Source organism: Symphodus melops, assembly GCF_947650265.1.
Source record: "Symphodus melops genome assembly, chromosome: 12".
NCBI lineage: Eukaryota > Metazoa > Chordata > Actinopteri > Labriformes > Labridae > Symphodus > Symphodus melops.
The window spans coordinates 10254454-10275155 of record NC_136702.1 but is presented as its reverse complement, the minus strand read 5'-3'; the positions used below and the strand labels follow the sequence as shown (position 1 = coordinate 10275155).

At 39.1% G+C, this 20702-nt stretch overlaps 2 protein-coding genes across 4 annotated transcripts; both read right to left on the bottom strand.

Moving 5' to 3' along the window:
* Positions 1-17: 17 nt before the first annotated feature.
* LOC306832342 (lysosomal cholesterol signaling protein-like) lies at positions 18-8834 on the bottom strand. 3 transcript variants are annotated; one of them, XM_079356949.1, is made up of 16 exons: positions 8570-8832; positions 8178-8267; positions 6837-7236; positions 6397-6565; positions 5622-5777; positions 5038-5121; positions 4811-4931; positions 4620-4704; positions 4286-4376; positions 3997-4192; positions 3061-3153; positions 2778-2908; positions 2285-2380; positions 2146-2210; positions 1876-2010; positions 18-1632 (listed from the first exon to the last, which is right to left on the bottom strand). In XM_079356949.1, exons 1-16 carry the CDS (start codon positions 8571-8573, stop codon positions 1437-1439), a joined length of 2112 nt encoding a protein of 703 aa, XP_079213075.1. In that variant the 5' UTR covers positions 8574-8832; the 3' UTR covers positions 18-1436. The 3 variants fall into 3 exon arrangements, with proteins under 3 accessions (XP_079213075.1, XP_079213073.1, XP_079213074.1); XM_079356947.1 differs by having other exon boundaries at positions 8178-8834; XM_079356948.1 differs by having other exon boundaries at positions 3061-3150; positions 8178-8834.
* Positions 8673-20432, bottom strand: LOC306832346 (lysosomal cholesterol signaling protein-like). Its single transcript, XM_079356953.1, has 15 exons — positions 19187-20432; positions 18571-18942; positions 17749-18148; positions 17391-17559; positions 17136-17291; positions 16686-16769; positions 16474-16594; positions 16293-16377; positions 14783-14873; positions 14513-14690; positions 13719-13849; positions 13439-13534; positions 13285-13349; positions 12776-13141; positions 8673-8695 (listed from the first exon to the last, which is right to left on the bottom strand). The coding sequence occupies exons 2-15, from the start codon at positions 18920-18922 to the stop codon at positions 8677-8679; spliced, it is 2313 nt and encodes a 770-aa protein (XP_079213079.1). The 5' UTR covers positions 18923-18942; positions 19187-20432; the 3' UTR covers positions 8673-8676.
* Between the last annotated feature and the right edge of the window lie 270 nt (positions 20433-20702).

Here is a 20702-nt window from a genome sequence, read left to right as displayed (position 1 = left end):
ACCAATCATGTGATACATTGTTTAAGAGTTTGGCAATAAAGTTTATTTAAAATTAGTCCAAAATATATATTTACAGCCTCCAACAGAATAAAAACATCTCCAGTTAAAACGGTTATCTCAACATGATTCAGTTGAAAACGCTCACTGAACCAAAAGACACAACAAATGAAGTTACAATCGTCTGTTTTCACCATCAGTTTTTAATTCACAGATACAAACTGAATAAAGCCGTCCTTTGACTTGCAGCTTAAAACTCTGTCATGTTTTTGAAATGGCATATTGTATGTTAATGTGGTGTAATTGTATACTGCTAACATAACGAAGTGTCAAGTCATGTTAAACTGTATATTATCTTAGCTTTGTGATTCACATAAGTTCACCTACTTACTCGGGTATGAGTTAAAGAACATTGACATTTTCCCTTTTTCTTTGTCCAGAAGCTTTGGTAAAGAGTAATAACCACTCAAATGTCCCTGTCAGGAAACGAATACATTCAGCAAAGGAGGGATTTTTCCTTTTCCTGCGCTTATAACGTGTTTCAGGACGACAAATCTTTACGCATTATTGCTCACACTATGACACCACGTGAAATTAAACGTGCAATCGCAACCAGAAGTGCATAAACTGGTTGGATAAAAATATATACAAAACAAAAAACACAAACGTCTTTCAAAAGCAGCTCGGGCTTTTCAGCCTTTTATTTGAGTCGTATCATGACTTTTGCTTCAGTAGTTATGGCCATCGGTCCTTTTCGTTTACGCTCATATTTGGCTCTTTGGCTTTATGCAGAAAAAAGGCTTCAGCAGCGTCACTACAGCAGTGTCACACAGGGCAGCCAGCATGAACAGAGCCGCTGACACGTCAGTAAAAACATGTTTCATAAGAGAATCTGGCAAATCATAAACTTATGTCTGTCTGACTTTACAGACGAAGGGGCAACTTTGCACCTGGTAAAACTCTTCTCCAGTTTTCACTGGATGTTGCATCTTTTCTATAGAATGAAGATTATAAATGCATCTTGGGATACTGAGTTCTACTTTAACTGAAATGATTTTATGATGGCTGCAGGTTGTTTTCCGTTTTTTTTTGCCTTACAATCCGACAGCTCATGCTCCTGTCCTCACATCACTTACGACCCTGAGAAGGAAACGTGTCATTTAAACTGAGACACAATAGATTCTTAACACTATTCGTTCCCTTTAAGACCTACTCCACACATCTGCATTATTTTGCTGCTTAGCAACACAGTGCAAAACTTTACAAACAATTGTTTGCATTTTATGAGCAAGGGCATTCTTTAAAAAAAGTCAGTTTTGTTTATCCCTGTTGTGTGAACTAAAGCTGTATTTTCATTCATTTTGTCTAAACAAAAAATAAAAAAAAATGCCATGTAGATTTGGACAAAAACAGACAAACGTGGACTTAATACCGAGTGTCTAAGTCAAGAATCGGTAATAAAGGCTGCTGTCTTGGAAGTTGTGTTCTTGACTGATGTGCTGGAGCACACCCCCCTGCTGTAACTTTATTCCGTACAGTACAGCCTCACCAACATCCTGAGCCAAGCCCACCTGCTGGAGCCACTCCACAAGTTCACTGCCAAGAAAACAGTCCACCATGGTCCTCTTTCCACACCTGAAAGTTCAAAGAAGGATTCAGCCAGAACTCTACTGTGCTCTCTTTTAAGCGTATCCACAAAAAACAGAGGTGCAGAGCTCAGAGCCCACATGCAGTTGTTTTGTTTTACAGGGGTTAGGTATTTTGTTCTGTGAATGAATAACTGTATTTTGTTTTCTTTACAGATCAGGAGTTAAACTCTTAACATTTCCTCCTTAACCTGTGACCAAAGCAACATCGAGTAAGACTACGTGCACTCACCTCCTCTTTCGGACTATGTCATGAAAACACTGGTTTTTGTGGTACTTAGTAAACTGGGTGCAGGTCGTCCGGATGTCCTCTGACAAATCAGTCTGCGGCTGCTCTTCCTTGTTTCTATTCCACAGACGTAGAAACCTAAATATCGTACACAGAAAGCAAAGAATAAAACTATAGACCCAGTGTGCCGTTTAGTGTGAAGTTTAACAGCAAAAGCAGAACTTGTGTCGAAAAATTTTCAAATGTGTCATAGGGTCTGGCTGAGTTTGTTACCTCTTCTTAAAGGGCAGAATGATCAAGTGCTTGTCCAGTCCAAACAGAGCAAAAGAGAGGAAACCCTGATAAGAGAAAACACGTCACAACACTGGTACTGTGTGACTATAACTGTTCATAAACTTTGTACTACACCAACCTGTCCATAGTTGGCCACAGCACAGAAGAACTGCAGCTCCAAGTAGAGTCTCCCAGGAAGGTGATTGAAGAGCAACCACAAGCAGCTGGAGAAGTTCTGTCATGACAGCAATCATAAGAGATTTTATTTTTATTACAGAAAACTCTTGTTGACAGTACTTGCAAGTAGAACCCATGTAAGACTGTTTAAAGACATTTTTTACACAGTTGTCTAAACTATCCACCATTATTTACAGTATTTAGAATAATTGTTATTACAGCCGAGTATTATTAAGGTTTTTTTTTAATAATCCCATAAAAAACAACTGTAAACAAGGAAAAACATTTTCTTTATTTTTTGGTGTCACGCTTTCCTCCGACAGTGACGAGAGGTCGAAATAACTCAGCTCAGCCATTTATATCTGATTAGGTTTGTGATGCACTAAATATAATAATGCAGGTTGTAAAGGCGGAATTCATGTCACCGCTGAAGTGAAAGGTAGTGGTTTACTCACAGCAAGCAAGCTGACAGTCAGGAGCAGACATAAGAGCACATGACGAGCCACTTGTCTATCTGCAACCTGTTGGAGCTCCTCCACATGAACAAGCAGGCAGTCTGTGGACGCACAGCTGTTCTCACACTGACCTGACGGTGGCAGCAGAGAGGCGATTCAAAGAAATGATTTGAAACGAAAAGCTCCATGTTCTTTACACAAAGCTTACATGGTCATGGTGGTCCGGACTTGGAGTTTTACTTTTGGCTGCTTCATTCTAATGGATGTGTTGATGTTACGTTACCTGTGGAGATTCTTTCCGTGTTGTTGATAGTAGTGCTGATGATCATGTCAGGCATGGGCTGGGCCGGTGCACAGTCACACACGAGGCATGCTGCTGATAACAGAGTGACGATGGTGAGAGTGATTCTTGAACCTATAACTACAACTAAACATGTTTATATATGCATACAGGAAGAGCAAAGAGCAAAAACTCCAACCTTGAGACCAACACTGTAATAAAGCTGAGAGCAACACTACAACACATGACGTTCCAGTAGCCTTCAAATCACATTCAGATAACATATATAGGCGTTTCCTCTGAACACTTGTGATACTTGTTTGCATTCATGTATATCATTTGACTAACATTATAACATTCCTTTCAAAGCAGCACAAACATCAGTCACGCAGGTTTAAATTCAGGTCATGTGTTTTTTATGGCATCGTTCACCCCAGATGATGTGTTCAGTGTTGCTTTGTTTACAACATATAAAGAAAGGATTTGAATATAAGGAACGTCACAGATCCTGTTCCCAGATGATGAAATCCTTTTTTTCTTCTCTTATTGTTGACTCTTCTGTTGACTTTTGGATTCCATAATTGCATCAGTTTTTTTTTTGTCTGCTTGTGTAATTAGAAATAATCCACAGGGGGGATAAACAACAGACAGAAGTTGCATTGCCTAATCACAGTTTGAAGTAGAAGACTTTCAGAAATGGGCAGGTCTTGACTTTGGATTATATATAGTGCTCTTCTCTACCTTTCCAACTTCAGTTTTCACAAGTGGCAAACTATGGCAGATTTTAAAACAGCCTCTATGTGCTCCAATGGTTAACATCTGCTATGACTTTAATGAAGAAAATACTATCATAAGAAACCTGTTTTTTATTTACTATCATTAAGATTACATCTTGAAACAAATGCTGAATTAAATAAAACTCTCCATCAGAGAACGTACCTCTGTTTAGCTCTCCTGGCGGGGGGACAGGCTCAAACAGATTCTCATTTTCTGCTTCAACTTCAGTCACAAGAGCTTCTGCAGAGCTTCCTTCTTGGATATGTTGATTTTGAGCCCAGCTTCCTCTGCTGAGACACACAAGAGAGCCCCCTCCCAGCAGTATACTGAGGGCAGCTATAACTGAGGTGCAGATTATCTGTCAAAGAAAACAGACATGATGTCTCTAAACAATACACTCTCACTTTGATAAAGCAGAAAACTGGTATATAATGTCCAGTCATTCACCTACCTGCGGTTTCCCATAAAACAATGATGAGTCAATGGTGTCAGACATTTTTTCACCAGAAACAAGTAACACAGCCGTTGCAAAGGCTGGAACCCTGTTAACAAGACAAACGTGGAAAATGTTAGCCAAGCCAGTGACACCGAGTTCAAGATCTATATCATTTATATTCATCAATGACCTCATTTGTTTGTTTGTCACTGTTCTTTTGCTCAAGTGTGCCAATATGTGAATACCACCTCAGGGTAGGGAGAGGTGTTGCTACAAGTTTTGATTGACACTTATTGTCACTTATCTACAGTACATTACTTTCTTTCTTTTTTTTTTTAAAACAACTTACCCCCAGCCTACAAGGCCAAAGAAGCCTGGTGAAACCTTCAGATTCTCACGGCTCTTCATGAGCACGAGAGAGAGTGCTATCAGCCCTAAAACAACAAGAAGCCCGCTGAGAAAATACAGTTTTTAAAGGTTTCCAAGAAACATGTTCAGGTGACGTCTTTGGCTGGATGGTTTTGCACATTCACAACATACCTGTCCACACATACGTGCTGTAGAGTGAGGTACAGAGTAATGTGAAAGTCAGGACCTGCCCGACAAAATTGTCCTCTTTTACCACAAAGTTCCACAGGATCATCCCAACACAAGCCATGAACTAGAGACACACCAAAACAAACATAGGCGTTAAATAATGAAAAGGCGACACCTCAATATTGATGTACCAGGAACATTTAGACAGTATGTTGACCGTGTTGGCTCACCTGTGCCAGGAAGAGGTTCACTGTAAATATATGAGGTAGCCTTTTGAACTTCTTACTTAAAAACATAACAGCAATTGTCCACACCTGTCAGAGACACGTACACCTTACATGTTATAACTGTCGGTTTATAAAACAAAGCAGAATACAGACACATGGAAACACGCTTCCTCTTTCTTTCGAGTTTCAGGTTCCCTTTAAGATTCTCTGAAAGTGACAGTAAAAGAGGAAGCAGGTCCGTCTACCAGTGAAGCATCTGTTCACTCAGATCCTCTTTACGTGAGTGGGTACACGTCCTCTGACTGTGATTTTAAAGTTAACCTGCTCCAACGGTTAAAAAAAAAAAAAAAAGGAGAAAAAGAAACCTAAAGATGAGCTTTTTTTGGGGTTATCTCCCTATACTATAAGTGACACATGGCTTCTCTGATTTTTTCACAACCAACAACAAGCTAACATGTCAACCAAGGTTGTTTTAAATGTGCCATGGGTATAAATTGATTGATTGATGTAGCACAGAGGAAAAATGCAGATATATAATAGATTATCTTATTTAAAGTACGTCATATAGACATGGAGTTGCAACTCACCAGTGCAACTAAGCTAACAATGCTTATGTCGAAGGTGAAACTCTGCAGTGAGTTCTTTAAAAGCTGCGGATCCATCCAAGGGATCGACAGCAACCAGGCAGACACGTACATTATTGGAGCTGAGAGAAAAGTGCTGATCACCATCCCTGAGGTAACCTGAAAGAAAAGAGAGTATACAATAGCTTTTTTTAAGTGATTTAAAAGAGGAAATCTGAAAAGATTCGCTATTAGCTGTGGGGGCCTTTTCTGGATTACTTTAGGAACCATCAGTAAACTTAATTGTCCCGGATCTTGGTTACCTTACAATAAAAGCAGACTTGTTTATCTTTTAACATTCAAATAACCTGGCTTCCAGCTCTGTAACTTTCCGACTCGCTCCAGGCAAGAGACAGTGTGCGGGTTTTTTTTTGTTTGTTTTTGTGTTTGTTTTGTGTCTTTCTTTGCTCTTTTTCAAAATTGTTTACGCCTTATTTCTACAGACTAAGGATGTGTGGGGGTACAGAAAGTGTCCAGTAACTGTAGATGTGTGATGTGAACTATGTGGATCCTCTCTGTATGTTTGTACCTACATGTACAGTACAAATGACAGTGTACCTGTATATTTCTGCTGATTTACAGTTTGCACACACCCGCTGTCTACCTCTGAATACTTGTACTCCCTTTCTGGAAATGTGTAAAAAACTCAATAAAAATATTCTTGAGAAAAAAAAAGAGGAAATCTGTACAAAATGGATAAATGGCAGTAAGGAGGTTGGCAGCTATGTAGACAACTCACAACTTCTAGCTCTGCGTTGTAATAGACGGCGTAGATAGCCACACTTGGTGCGGTGGGAAACACTCCATAAAGAAAGGCATAGTTGGAGAGGCTTGAGTGGTTCAATGCACTGATGTTGCTGTGGTCCATCAGATCGACCATGTTCTTGCAGATCAGGGGCATTAGCAACCTGCAAGGCACATCAATGAATATTTTAAAGCGCTCCACATTATCATTCTGCACACTGCTACACATTTAAACTATTAGGTTAAAGGCTTGTGGTCTGAGACAGGCTTGAGTCATTCAAACCATCAGCTCAAAACAAGCCCAGAGAACTTGACAAATCTAAAACCTGCTGTCTTTTAACACTCCTACAGCATGAATTATCATCAAAAAGAGGTCATCTGATAACCTTCTAAAATAATCTTTAGAATAATGTTGAAGCTTTTTTTCCCACTCACAGTTTGGCTGTCAGGAGTAAGATCAGTGTGACGACTGTGGACCGGGTGAGCTTCCCCAACTGACCCACCATGGACAGACCCAGGTAGAAGAGAGCTGCTCCTCCAAAGGAGTTCGCCAAACCATCCACAAATTCGGACATGAATGCAGGAATTTTCTGCTGCAGGACAAAGTGGGCAATGAGGCCGATGATAACCATGAAGACTATGGGGTTCTTCAAGACCTTTAAAACCACAAGTCCCATAATCCGTAGTTTGCTCTGCTGGTGGTTCTTCTGATTCTTCCACTTCTGGATCTCACAGAAGACGAAGCCGATGGGATTTAGAATCATCAGGGAGACAGGCGCAACCAGGTAGATGTACTGGAGGTAATCTGGGTATGTGCTCTGATACAGGGCTTCAACTGTGGGAAAAAAAAAGATGGAGAAAAGAGGCTCATCATCAACGGAGTAAACCGTGCAGCAGAAACAGATGCAGCAGAAATGCATTCACATAACTGAAAAGCCAAACGCATCACTACAAGCAGAATGATGATAAGAAGAATACCTGATGAAACACATGAGCCAAGTTAAAACTGTAACTGAAGCAATAAGTTTAACTAAGTTCAAGTTTTGATTTGGAATGAAGTCATTGAAGTGATACAAAAACAAAGACACTTTCCAGATATGTCATTTTTGCTTTAAATAAATATTAGAAAGAATGTGTCTTGTGAAAATATTCTCGGATTTGTTTGGAAAAGGCTCGGCCCCTCCTCTATCAAGGGGCCTTGCTCAAACCAGACAATACATTGCACAAGAATACCGTCTTTAACAGCTTGTTCTGTACCCTCTTCATCAAACGGCCTTACGGCACTAGTATTCTCTTTAAAAGCAACAACGCAGTGCAACCATCTGAAAACATACAGAAGTTTTGTAAAATATTGAATTATTGTATTGCGGGTCTTGTCCTGTGCTGTTCTATCACTGTGTTGATGTTTTCATTGGGACCTGCCAAGGGATAGCAGATGAAAAAGTTAACTTGTTCCTTTATGTTCAGTCCTGGTGGTAACTTCAATCACAGAGAGTGAGCACAAGTAGGTTGAGAGTTGTGTTTACGTTAATGCAAATCCTTTTGTTTTGGCTTCAAAATAATGACTACTTTGCCTAAGAAAAAAAGATCCCATCTTCTCACTGTGGGATTTTCTTTTCTATTACACATAAAGGACTGGAGGGACCTGAAGCAGTAATTTCCAGTTTACTTGTTGTGCAACACATGGATAATTATAATGTAGTTGGATGAATGGGCAAACACTTGAGGTTGTACATGATAAGCATTGTGTGGCATGGTAAGACATTTTAAACTTACCTATAGGATATCCCAGAGCAAAATCATTGCTTTGCGTGGCAAATATTGAGTAAATCCCAGCTTTGCTTAAGCGGTTGTCAGGACTGGCAACTATCAAAGTGAGGACACACACAAGGAAAAACACACACACTTTGGCAATGAGGATGCTCCATAGGAAGGGCCAGATGACATTAGCAAAGTCTAACAGGACCATGTTCTTGAACAGGAGTGCTGGGAGGGCGAACTTGGACACAAAATTTCCTAATCCTTTGGCCTGGGTTGATGTGATGATGTTTGCCCTTCCTGCGATGTATCCACATAATATTATCCCAAAGCACTCCAAGAGAGCCGGGAAGAGTCTGTCAATAGTCATGGTGCCTGAAACAGCAGAAGACTTCGGGTCCTCCTCTTACTCATGTGAAAAGTTGAAGCTTGGAGTTCCGCCCGTCACCCCCATCATGCGGATCCTCCTTCCAGTGTCAGCAGACTGCTCCTGTGTTATGCCTGGTGTGCTGTCATGTTAATAGTACCGCTCGGTTCTGTCAGATACAATCAGAGTTACAATCGGTCTACTGCTGCAAAGGAAACAACATAGAGGATTACAGTTAAAGCCTTACTGCGTAATGTTATCTGAATACATCACATAACTTAATTGACTCCTATAAGAAAAGTACAGTCAATAGGTAACTTTAACGCCATTAAAATACGTTTGTTTAGGTAACTCTCACCTCTGAGTGTCCTATCGTGTCCCATGTTAAGCTTCAGTAGCTGTTAGCAGGCACGCTAAGGCTTAGCATTAAACTGATGAAACAAGACCTACGCAGTGTGTCAAAATACTAGCTTACGCTATTTAACTACTCGACAAAACTTAGACATGGTCCACTGCTGCCAAACCGCTTACATAACTCAGCGCTGACTGTTGACATGTTGTGTTACGGAGTTATAATTATGGTTCCCACCCCGCAACTTTCATAATGACCGATATGTCCACAACGGCTCCACCAATCACGTTTTTCAACAGAGGGAGGGGGGCGGGGCTTACTTGATCTTCCTGTCTCACAAATACTGTGCTGAGTCTGACTCTGGAGGTCTATGACTACTAACAGTGAAAGAGTAAACCATACTGTAATATAGATACTGTCGAGGAAATTATCAAGAGTTGACTCCACACAATACGACTCCTTAGACTCAGAGGGCTCACGTTGATGAAAGTTTATACATCAGATGAATACCGCAGGAGACATGATTCAACATCACACTTGTGGGTCAGTGTCATGCTCAAACATAACTGCCAGACACTTCCAAAGACTCTGCATATATTAAAAAAAAGACTTTACCATTATCAGGGTCATGCCACATTGACCCACCTAGACTAATCTAGGACGTCAAGAACCCTGGAGCGAACAACTCTCCCAGACATCCTTGCAGATATCAGGAAGAGCCGACGACTCTCTCCGCTGTCCTTGGTGTCCAGATAAAGCTGAGCTCTGACCGACATCAGCAACAGTGAATTAACATTACACATTAACTGAGGAATTACAGACATTCCATGAGAAATACATCCACCGACTGTAAAATCAAAATTATTAGAAAAATGTTAATGCTATCAGGTAAATAAACAATGTCCAATATATGTCACAAAATACCTCAGTTACGACGTCAACATTTTGCAGAAAGTTGTAGTAATATGAAATCATAAAATGTGTCAATATGAGATTGAATATCAAGATTTATAACAAGATCAAAGTCAAAACTGGGATGTGAAATGGCAAATTCTTAAAGACATTCTTAAAGTCAACCCTTTAATCACTTACTTTTTATCTCATGACCTTATATTGCTTTTCAATTTTTCTCTGAATTAGACTGTGACTCGACTGGAGAAATAATATTTATCAATAATAGAAGTTAATTTTTATTATTTGTTTATTTTTTAGTTATTTTTTAATTACAGTAATCCTAGTCTTTGTAACAAATAAAACACATTCGTAAGACTCTTGCTATTGATGTTTTCATTGACTTAACAAGAAATTATTAATAAAAGACTCAAAGCAGTCCTTCTGAGCTCAGTACTTTCGTAAAAAAAAAAGAAAAAAAGAAACAAAATTGGAAACAAAATTGGAAACAAGACTGCAGGCTTATAGGCATTTCCTCTTTAGTTCTTGAAAAAAAAGCTTTTATAGGCCACCATATTCTGCTGATCATGACTCTTGTGTCCTTGATTCTGTTTTCCCCCTCTCTCCCCCAGTTTGCATGTTATCTGTGTTTATCTGTGTTTTTTTGCCTCTCCGATGTCAGTGTAACCTGCTTTTCTCTTTCCATGTTATTTTGTACTACAAAACCATTAACATCATATTTGATTAGAACTGATGGATGTGGATACACGTAACCAGGGGAAAAACAAGTCATAGCTTATAATGCTAAGGGACAATATTTGCATTGTAATTTGAACGTCATATAATGCGGTGGGATGACTGAATAAAATTTGTATCCATATCATTTTTGATGTGTGAGTGATTATCTGTTGAAATTTCAGCTTTTACACTTTCCACCTTAGGTTTTATATATATATATATAAAGAAAATGCACTCTGTAAGTGACTATGTTCAACATTAGAATGTTTTAATTCAATAGAAAATAAAAGTCTGTCTCTTACCACAAGATGGCAATATAATGTAGAGAAAAGTAGGCATTCTTCTGTACAGTCAAATATAATCAAGTCATTATTTTGCTCTTATATTTTACCCTTGTTGTGGCTTCCATGGGGCGTCTTTTAAATGTTTGGGAGCATCTTCAACCTCCCTGCTGACATTTTGATGGTGTTTAAAATGTACAGAGTGCTGCATAATTGTGATCAATCAACATATGTACCTGAAAAGTCAAAATGACTAAAAAAAATTAGGAACATTTTACAAAACAATCCTGCCCAAAGTCAACATTTAGAAAAAGATTGGGCCCGATTTATGCAGGTTGGGCAGCACACACAAACCCAAGCTAATTTCTCAAATAATTTCTACTTTCTTATCCTTTCCACTTTTACAACTCACACTTCAGTTTAAGCAATATAAATGGGTGGTTGTGGCTCATTGTGGAGTTGGCTGTCTCTCAAACAGAAGGTCAGGGTCAATCCATAACCTGCAGTCTGATTTGTCCGTAATCCCAAATGAAGGCTTCTTTGGCGGCGTGTGCATGTTTAATTAATACTGATACACACTTTAGATTGCAGCCTCTGCCATTATGGTGCGAATGGGTCTGCACCATTGAGTAGATAACACAACATTTAATTCTTATAAGATTCATTCTTTAAGGACTCAAAAAGAAAATGATTGTCCATAGCATCACATTTCAGGTAGTCTACTAACACAAGAAAATGTCAGGTTGAAATGCAAGGAAAGCTACAAGCAGCCCATTGAAACAAAGCCTAAAAAGTATATTTCAATGCAATTTCCGCCTCTGAAAAAGCAAACAGCCAATCATACTTTAACCATGATACCCACAAATAGTAAACTAATTACATGGCCACAAAGGAGAACTGTTCAAGTCTCAATTACTTAATTTCCTGAGTCCACCTTTAGTGTTTATATACTGTAGTACAACACAATAACTGCACTGTTCACCCTCAAAAGAAAATCACATTAACAGATTAAGCGGCATTTTCAGTTGTTGTTTCAAAGACCAACTGTTACACAAGTAAACAGCTTCTGCCAACATTTTAGTGTCAACTTAAATGCACAACATGTTGTTTTTGTCACTCAGTAAGACAGCTTAGAGGGATAACTGCTCTCCACATTTTCCTCTCAGCAGCCATATCAGAAAGATCAAGTGTATGTATTATACATTACAGCAAAGGCCTGCTTTCAGACGTGACAGCACAGAGGGTCCATGGGTAATGAGGCTGACCCACAGACTGAAAACATGGCCAGATATAAGATAAAAGTACTTTTAGGACGAGATCATTGTAATCATGAGTATTAATTCTCGTCTCTTAATATTCATGATGATCATCATATCATTTCATTTGACAGTTAGTATTGAGATACACCTATAATCTGTTATCAGAACACATTCAAACAACTCACATACATTTGTTTTCCATGCATGTGTTGAATCCATGAAGAGACCAGGACTCTGTCTTTCATTTGGCAACTTTATTCTTCCCAGTGCTGTATTTGTTTTTATGAATATTTTTCTTAAGAGGCATCGGGTCTTCACAACAAAAATGGCATACATGCGTATTTATCTCTTGACTACGGTCCTGACTAACTACATCAACACTGCATGCAGGCCAATGACATCATATATCAAAACCTTAAATGAAAAGAATTAAGAACTTTTTAATTTATGTGTCAACTAACATGAAATTACAGTACCTGTATATTTTTTAATGAACAAATTTAACAAATGTGAACTAATAATATATACTGTACTTTCTAATGTATAGTGTAGTGTGTTTTCTTTTATCAAATTGAATTGCATACACATTTTTCTTGGTCGCAAAACACGCTGATTTAAAAGCCATATTCATTCTTTCGAAATACAGTTTACGAACAAAAGTAGATGCTAATTAAACATTCATGGTCAAGCATCTCTTGACAGCTTTTAAAATCCATTATCTTTTAGACCTCTTTTTCCTCTTGCTGCTAATCCCTTGTGGTTTTGCTTCACTTCCACTGGGTCTTGAATCCTCCTTGGTTGTTTGCATATCCGATATAGTGGAGAGGTAATGGATGATTGCTGTCTCCTCCTCTTGTGCACATTCTACTGTTGAACCAACCTGTTGTAGTTTTTCCTCTTTTTTGTGCTCTGGATCTTTTTTTATCTCTGGGCCTTCAGTGTTTAGTTTCTGTCGGTTTTGAGGGCTATCCTCTGGCAGTCTCCCCATTGCATCCTTACAAAGCCTTGTCTTCTTAAGGGCCTTATTAGCCCATCTCCTCTTAGGGGCCATAATAGGGCCTCTGATTTTGATATCAAAGTCCTTTTTTCCGAACCTTTTAAGAATGGACACAACATACTGTTCAGTGTTATATACCCAGAGCATACATTCAGTGTGCATGCTGTTTGTTGTGTGTATAAACAACTTACAACATGTTTTACATTGTGACAAAATTACATTACATTGATGTATATTTACCTTTTTTTAAATAGAAGTATCAACAAATGTTTGTCCAGACCAAACACAGCAAAAGAGAGAAAACCCTGGCAACAGAAAATGTTGATCATGAAAGTACATGATAATTAATCCTGGCAATCTTTGTTATTTATGCAATTTCTTTTTTATCACCAACCTGTCCATAGTTGGCCACAGCACAGAAGAATTGCAGCTCCAAGTAGAGTCGTCCAGGGACGTGATAAAAGAGCAACCACAAGCAGCTGGAGAAGTTCTGACAAAACAATAAATAAGAAATATTTAATGTTTGAAACAGAAAAATAACTGATTAATATTGTGTGTTCTGCACAACCAGTTAAGTGAGATATGAGATGAAGTGTTTTTCTGCAGGCTTGTGATGCACTAAATATAATAATGCAGGCACTAAAGGCTGACTTAAAAGGTGGTGGTGTACTCACAGCAAGCAAGAAGACAGTCAGGAGCAGACATAAGAGCTCATGACGGGCAACTTGTCTGACTGCAACCTGTTGGAGCTCCTCCACATGAAAAAGCAGGCAGTCTGTGGATGTGTACTTTTTCTCACTCTGACCTGTAGGTGGCAAAAGAGCAGAAGTTGAAAACATTTTCTTACTTATTTAAAGCTCCTGTAAGCCGATCATGCAACAGGCTGAGATTAATACTGATACCTTTTGATGAACTGCAGTTCAAACAAAACATCAGGCAAGAGATTGATTACTTCTCCACTGTTATTATTGATAAATGAGGCCGCTTCGAGGGGGTAGGAATTAGACAAAATGAATAATAAAACATTGCAGAACCTGTCTCTTTAGACACATCCATGTCAAATATTCTCAATGAGTCATCAAATTGACTGTCAAAAGACCGAATGAGATTTTTGTTTCGAAAAAAAAAATGGCATTCACATGTCCAGGACAAAACCAGCAAAGACATCAGAGGCACCATTTGATGATTGCTTTTTTTAACAATATAATTGGAATTATCTGTGGGAGGATGAAAGTTGTATTTCCTATCTGACAGTTTAGTCTCTATAGACAGCTTTCGAGTATATAAGAGTAAGCCTTTACCTTGGTTTAGTGAAGGGCAGCCATCACGTACCTTTGCTAAAATTAAGGACCTCCTGTCTCAAAAATGTTTGATCCTTGTATTAGCTCTGGACTGGATTACTATAATGCCCTAATTTTAGGCTGTTTCTAAAGGCTCTTAACTCAATAAATCTCCAAAAGAGGCATACCTCCGTTAAGCTCTCCTAATGTGTTGATGGGGTCAAACTTTGTCTGGATTTCTTGTTCAACATCAGTCACAAACGCCACAGAGTTTCCCTCTGTCTGGGTCCCACCTCTGCTGAGATACATAAGCGAGCCCCCTCCCAGCAGTATACTGAGGGCAGCAACAACAGATGTGCAAATTATCTGTCAAAGAAAAGACACACTGTTAGCTGTTAAATAATTCACAGTCTTAAACATCGTCATCTAAAAACTTGAGAATGATTTCCTTCGATTACCTGTTGTTTGCCGTAAATGAACGATGAGTCAATCATGTTTGGTACTTTTTCTCCACAAAAGAGCAAAACAGCTGTCACTGAGGTTGGAACCCTTAATTAAGCAATAAAGTTAAAGTAAAGTTAATAAAGAAATAATGAACATCTATGTATTATACCCAAGGTACCCGTGCATAACTTTAAGTTGTCTTTCAAACATTTGCTTGGTATCTTAAATAGTGGTCACCTCTCTGCATAAGTCATCAGAAGGCCAATACCATTATGCCAGCACCACTGGCTAGTTTTGTCGACTGCTTTCAACGGCAACAAGTGGAAGGAAAACCTTTTCTTACAAAGTGGATGACACACCAAACAAATCTTCCTCCTCATATCTCAGGAGGCAAAATCGCTTGACATGGCTGCTAAGGATGATAAATTTGAGTTCCTACAGATGGACTTTAACACTGGATTGCTATGCATTATTACTTCTGTATTGTGTATTGATTCTTAATTCATTGCCCATGAAAGTATTTGTTTCACGGAGTAAAAAAGGCTACGATAATGTTATCCTATTGTCTTCCTATAGCTATGTGTAACTCAAATGATGCATGTTCCCAAACAGAAACCCAAGGCATCTTAACAAAACTAGCCACCGCATAAACATTAGCAAGGGCTACAGTATATCTCTATACACTCTTCTTGAAGGAGTGAGTAGTAGATTGACTGCCATCCCAGTTAAGCCTGGACAAGTATATGTTGAGGCAACACTGCATGAAGAATTTGATGCATCCATAGCAGCTTGCTATTTCGGCTCAATGTTTGGCAATCGCAGAGCCATCAGGTAATCTGCATTGGTAATACTTATGGCATGTTCTGTTCCCCAACCTTCCAATCACCTATCTGGGAGGATGTTTAGGATGCACTGGCTCATTCTGCCCTTTATTCTCTGGATCAGGTGTATTCATGAGTGCTCTCACTTGCAGTGGTTATAGTGACATCCATATGTTTTCAGTTCACCCTCACTGGGGTTAGTTTGCCACAGGAGATGCATGTGTGTGCTATGGCCTTCCCTTCTTTCATGCCAGTGAATCCTGCTTTGGTGCGTCTCCCTCTTGACCTAGCTTCCTCTACACTTAAACTGAAATTGTGTTACATGCCTTACATATATACATGGACAAAACAAAACAAAACAAAAGGCTTTAACAAAATAGACCAGCTGTTGCATATAATTGCATATAATGGTGGCCTATTGGAAAAACAGGCAGACCCTGTGGCTCTAATGATGTTTGGTCCAAGCTGGATATTGATCTTTAGGTGCATTTGATGTCACAGACTTAAGTCTTAGAGAAATGTTGTAGCACCTTATCATCATGACTTTTCATAATATTGGCCATCTTAAGAGAATGCTCAGGGACTAACTCCAAAGTGACATACCCTACTAAAGTTTTCAGACAACTGAGTTCACCTTTGGACCTATCTCAGACAAATTATTATTAGTTAGACTGAAATCATTTTTATTTTCAAAGTGACTTACCCCCAGCCTGCAATGACTAACACACATGGTGAAACTTTCAGGTACCCATGCTTCTTAATGAGCACAAGAGAGAGGGCGATTATAGCTGAAAAGTCAAAATTAGCAACCACACTTTAGAATTCAAAGTTAAAAAAAACCAAAACATTCACTTGAATGTAATTTTACATGCATCAAAGCATACCTGGCCACACATAGGTGCTGTAGAGTGAGGTACATAGTAATGAGAAAGTCATGACCTGCCCGACAAGGTCATTCCCTTCAACCACATAACTCCACAGAATCATCCCGATGCAAGTTATAAACTAGAGACAACATTTTAATAGGCATTTAATGAAGTTGCAGCAACAGATAGTTTTGAGTGTACATTGAAAGAGTCTGTGCCGGTGTGCTTACCTGTGCCAAGAAAAGGTTGACTATCAACATATGAGGTAGTCTTTTAACTTTCATGCTAAAATAAATAACAGTGAATGTCCACACCTGTCAGAAAAAAACACATACAAATAATTAAAACAATCTAATTAAAAAAAGAAACATTTAGTAACAACAATTCAAGTAATCAATAAATATACTGATGACTTATGAAACATGTGTCACCTTTCACTTAAGTTTGATTGCTTTCATAGCAACAATTTTTACCTTGTTACATTAGTTGAGAAATCTTTGTAAAGTATGTAAAATAAATGTACTAAGATCAATGGGTTGTTGCAGTCTTAACCACTTTCAACTTCACTCTACCCTGAGTTTTACATACAGAGAAAGAAAGGAGAACATTTATCAAAGATAAACCAACAAAAGTCATTGTTACAGTGCTGTATTTCACACTGACATGAAGTTGCATCTCACCAGTAAAATCAAGCTCAGTATGCTCATGTGAAAGGTGACACTCTGAAGTGAAACCATCACATGCTGTGCATCCAGTCGACGGATTGACAGTAACCAGTCAGACACGTACATTATTGGAGCTGAGAGAAAAGTGCAGATCACCATCCCAGAGGTAACCTGTAAGACAGCAGAGTAAAATGTTATAGAGGGAGTTCAGGGGAGACACTGCATGGATAAAGAGCAGAAAAGGCTGGTAATTAGCAGCAAAGAACTCACAACTTCAATTTCTACATTGTAATAAACGGCGTAGATAGCCACACTTGGTGCAGATGGTAACACTCCATAAAGAAAGGCATAATTGGAGAGGCTTGAGTGGTTCACTGCACTGATGTTGCTGTGGTCCATCAGATCAACCATGTTCTTGCAGATCAGGGGCATTAGCAGACTGTAAGGCACATCAAAAGATCTTTGTTTGGTGGGTGAGGATAAAATTATCAACATTGGCTGAGCATTAATACAAATCACCCTTTAGTTTCAAGGGACTGTGGTCTGAAAAGGAGGCATTTAGCCAAAACCAACAAAACATATATTGAATCTGTACACTCATATTTGCAGTAAAAGGTATATTACTCACAGTTTGGCTGTAAGGAGTAAAACCACTGTCACAAATGTGGAACGGGTTAGTTTACTTAACTGTCCCACCATGGACAGACCCAAGTAGAAAAGAGCTGTTCCCCCAAAAGAGTCAGCTAAGCAATCCACAAATTGAGTCATAAATGCAGGAATGTTGTGTTGAAGAACAAGGTGGGCGATGAGGCCGATGATAACCATGAAGACTATGGGGTTCTTCAGAACCTGTAATATTACACATCCCACAATCAACATTTTGCTCTGCTCGTGGGTTTCCTGATTCCTCCATTTCTGGATCTCACAGAAGACAAAGCCAATGGGATTTAGAAAAATCAAGGACACAGGTGCAACCAGGTAGATGTACTGAAGGTATTGTGGGTTGGTCTTCTTGTATATGGCCTCAACTGTGGACAAAATATGAAAAGATCGCTCAGCAACCTCCAAAGCAAATTTAGCAACTCACTTGTTGCAGCTCGAAAACATTTAAGTAACTCAAAAACAATGATCTGAGATGTGATGTATACAAAGTAGAAAAGATTACACACTGAAATGCTGCACACATAAAACCCCTTCTATTTGCTGTACCCACTTTCATATGTAGAACAATTGCACCCAATCCCAGTTCTTAGTGTAACTCAGAGACGTAAGAACCAGTAACAGAATAATGCTTGGTAACAATACTTTAATCCCCTTAATTATTGACAATTGGAACACCCCATCATTTTAACATCAGGTAATGAGCATAATACGATTAGAGCTGAGTTTTTGTTTCTGCAAATCCTCTTGTGTAAGAACAACATAATAGGCTAATAGGTATGATACTTACCTATAGGATATCCCAGAGCAAAATCATTGCTTTGCGTGGCAAATATTGAGTAAATCCCAGCTTTGTTAAAGCGGTTGTCAGGACTGGCAACTATCAAAGTGAGGACACACACAAGGAAAAACACACACACTTTGGCAATGAGGATGCTCCATAGGAAGGGCCAGATGACATTAGCAAAGTCTAACAGGACCATGTTCTTGAACAGGAGTGCTGGGAGGGCGAACTTGGACACAAAATTTCCTAATCCTTTGGCCTGGGTTGATGTGATGATGTTTGCCCTTCCTGCGATGTATCCACATAACATTATCCCAAAGCACTCCAAGAGAGCCGGACAAAGCTTGTCAGAGGACATGGTGCCCGAAGAAGGTCCTCCTATGCATATAAAGTTGAAATTGATGTTAGCAGGCTGCTGTCATGCTGGCTTTGCTGCCATCCTGTTGGATAGAATCAAAGGAGCCGTTTGGAAAACGGTCAACTGAAAAGATTAACCTGCAGCATAAACTTTGTAACTTACTAAAGTAATAAGACTCAAAGACAATCTTAAATATATTAAATAACTTTTCTCTGTAGGCAAAATATAACTTGGTTGCAATCCAGTTTTGGAAATGTTACTCACCCTTGAATGTTATATGTCCTCTCTTGTACCATGAAGCCTACCAGTTTAGCTTCAGCAGTCAGCACAGTGGTTCAAAACCTTTCAGTTAGGTTCAGCACTGCCTGCTTTATCCAGGTCATCTCGAGAGAAGGTTCAACAGTAGAAATACGTTCCAATGTATTATGCAGGGAAAGACCAAGTGAGACAGAGTGGACAGCCTCTGGCAGGGCCGCCCATAAGGGCTCACATGGGCGTAGAGAGCGGGAAAATTAGTATGAAAAATCAGATTAAGGGGCAGCTTAGCCTATTCCCTGGATCTTTTCGGAGATCATTTCGGAGGTCATTTCCCTGGGTAGGCCTCGTTTTCAGAAAAACTGAAGGAAAGAGTTGTAGTTATGGGAACCATCAATTCATTTCTACCTCTAGTAAGCCACAAGAATGGAATCAAAAGTCATGAGATAAAAACAATAAAATAATAAGGTAAAAGTCATGTTCTTGTATTAAGTTACTAGTGTTTCCTCTTTTATTTTGTAGTATTCCCCCCTGTGTTTTATGTCTAAAGTTTTTTCCTGCATAATTGTTTCCCTCTAGTTTTGATTGCCCTGATTGGCTTCATCAGTGTCACCGATATTTGATTACCCCTGTGTCTATTTTTGGCCCAATCTCGATATCCACCCTCACACATTCACCAACTTTGGTGCGTGTTCCCAGTGGGTCTGTGAGGTCTTAGTGTTGTCCAACTGTTGTGACGTCAAATGGGTGAGGGATCTCTCCTTTTTTTTTCGGACTTTTTGAGCCCTTTATGCACCCTGTCTATAAGTGAGCATATCTGCAGATTTAGTGTGAGCGAATTACACATAGCTCACAGCATTATGACGTAAAAAAAAGGATTCCCCGATGAAGCCCACAACATTTGCAAAGTACACAAAAGTCATAAAATAAAAAAAGGTAGTGATGGTAAATAAGCAAGAATGTGAAAGACAGAGAACACATTAGTCCCTTTATACTTACATAATATAAGATAAACCATTAATTATCCTACAACAAAAAAAATATATGGAGCTCTAGCGTAAGTTCAGTAAGGAAGACTATAAGTGATCCACGATTCAGTCAGTCTGGGCTGTCTTTGGGTTAATTAGCTGTCCTTTCAGTGGACCTCATCTAACCAATGGCACTGTGTTCCTCCCTCATTTTCAGACTATCATCGTTCTGCTCCCCTTTTAAATATGATTCTTTCTTTACCCTAGTTCCTTCAAACTGGTGTTCGTGCACCCCTCCACCTCCCCATCACCGCCATCTTTAGCAGCAGAATCATCCATCAATTCTTCATCCCACTCGGTCTCATCAAGTCCTCAGCGTCACCACCACCAGGGTCCGGACTCCATGGGGGGATTTATCCTAATGACGCTGAGAATTTCATTCTCCAAACTCATCATCCACCCCATAGAGTCCAAGCGCCAAAGACTTTCTGTCAAGTCACATTTTCATATTATCATTGTAATAAATAATTTTCTTGATCACTTGTCTCTTCTGATTG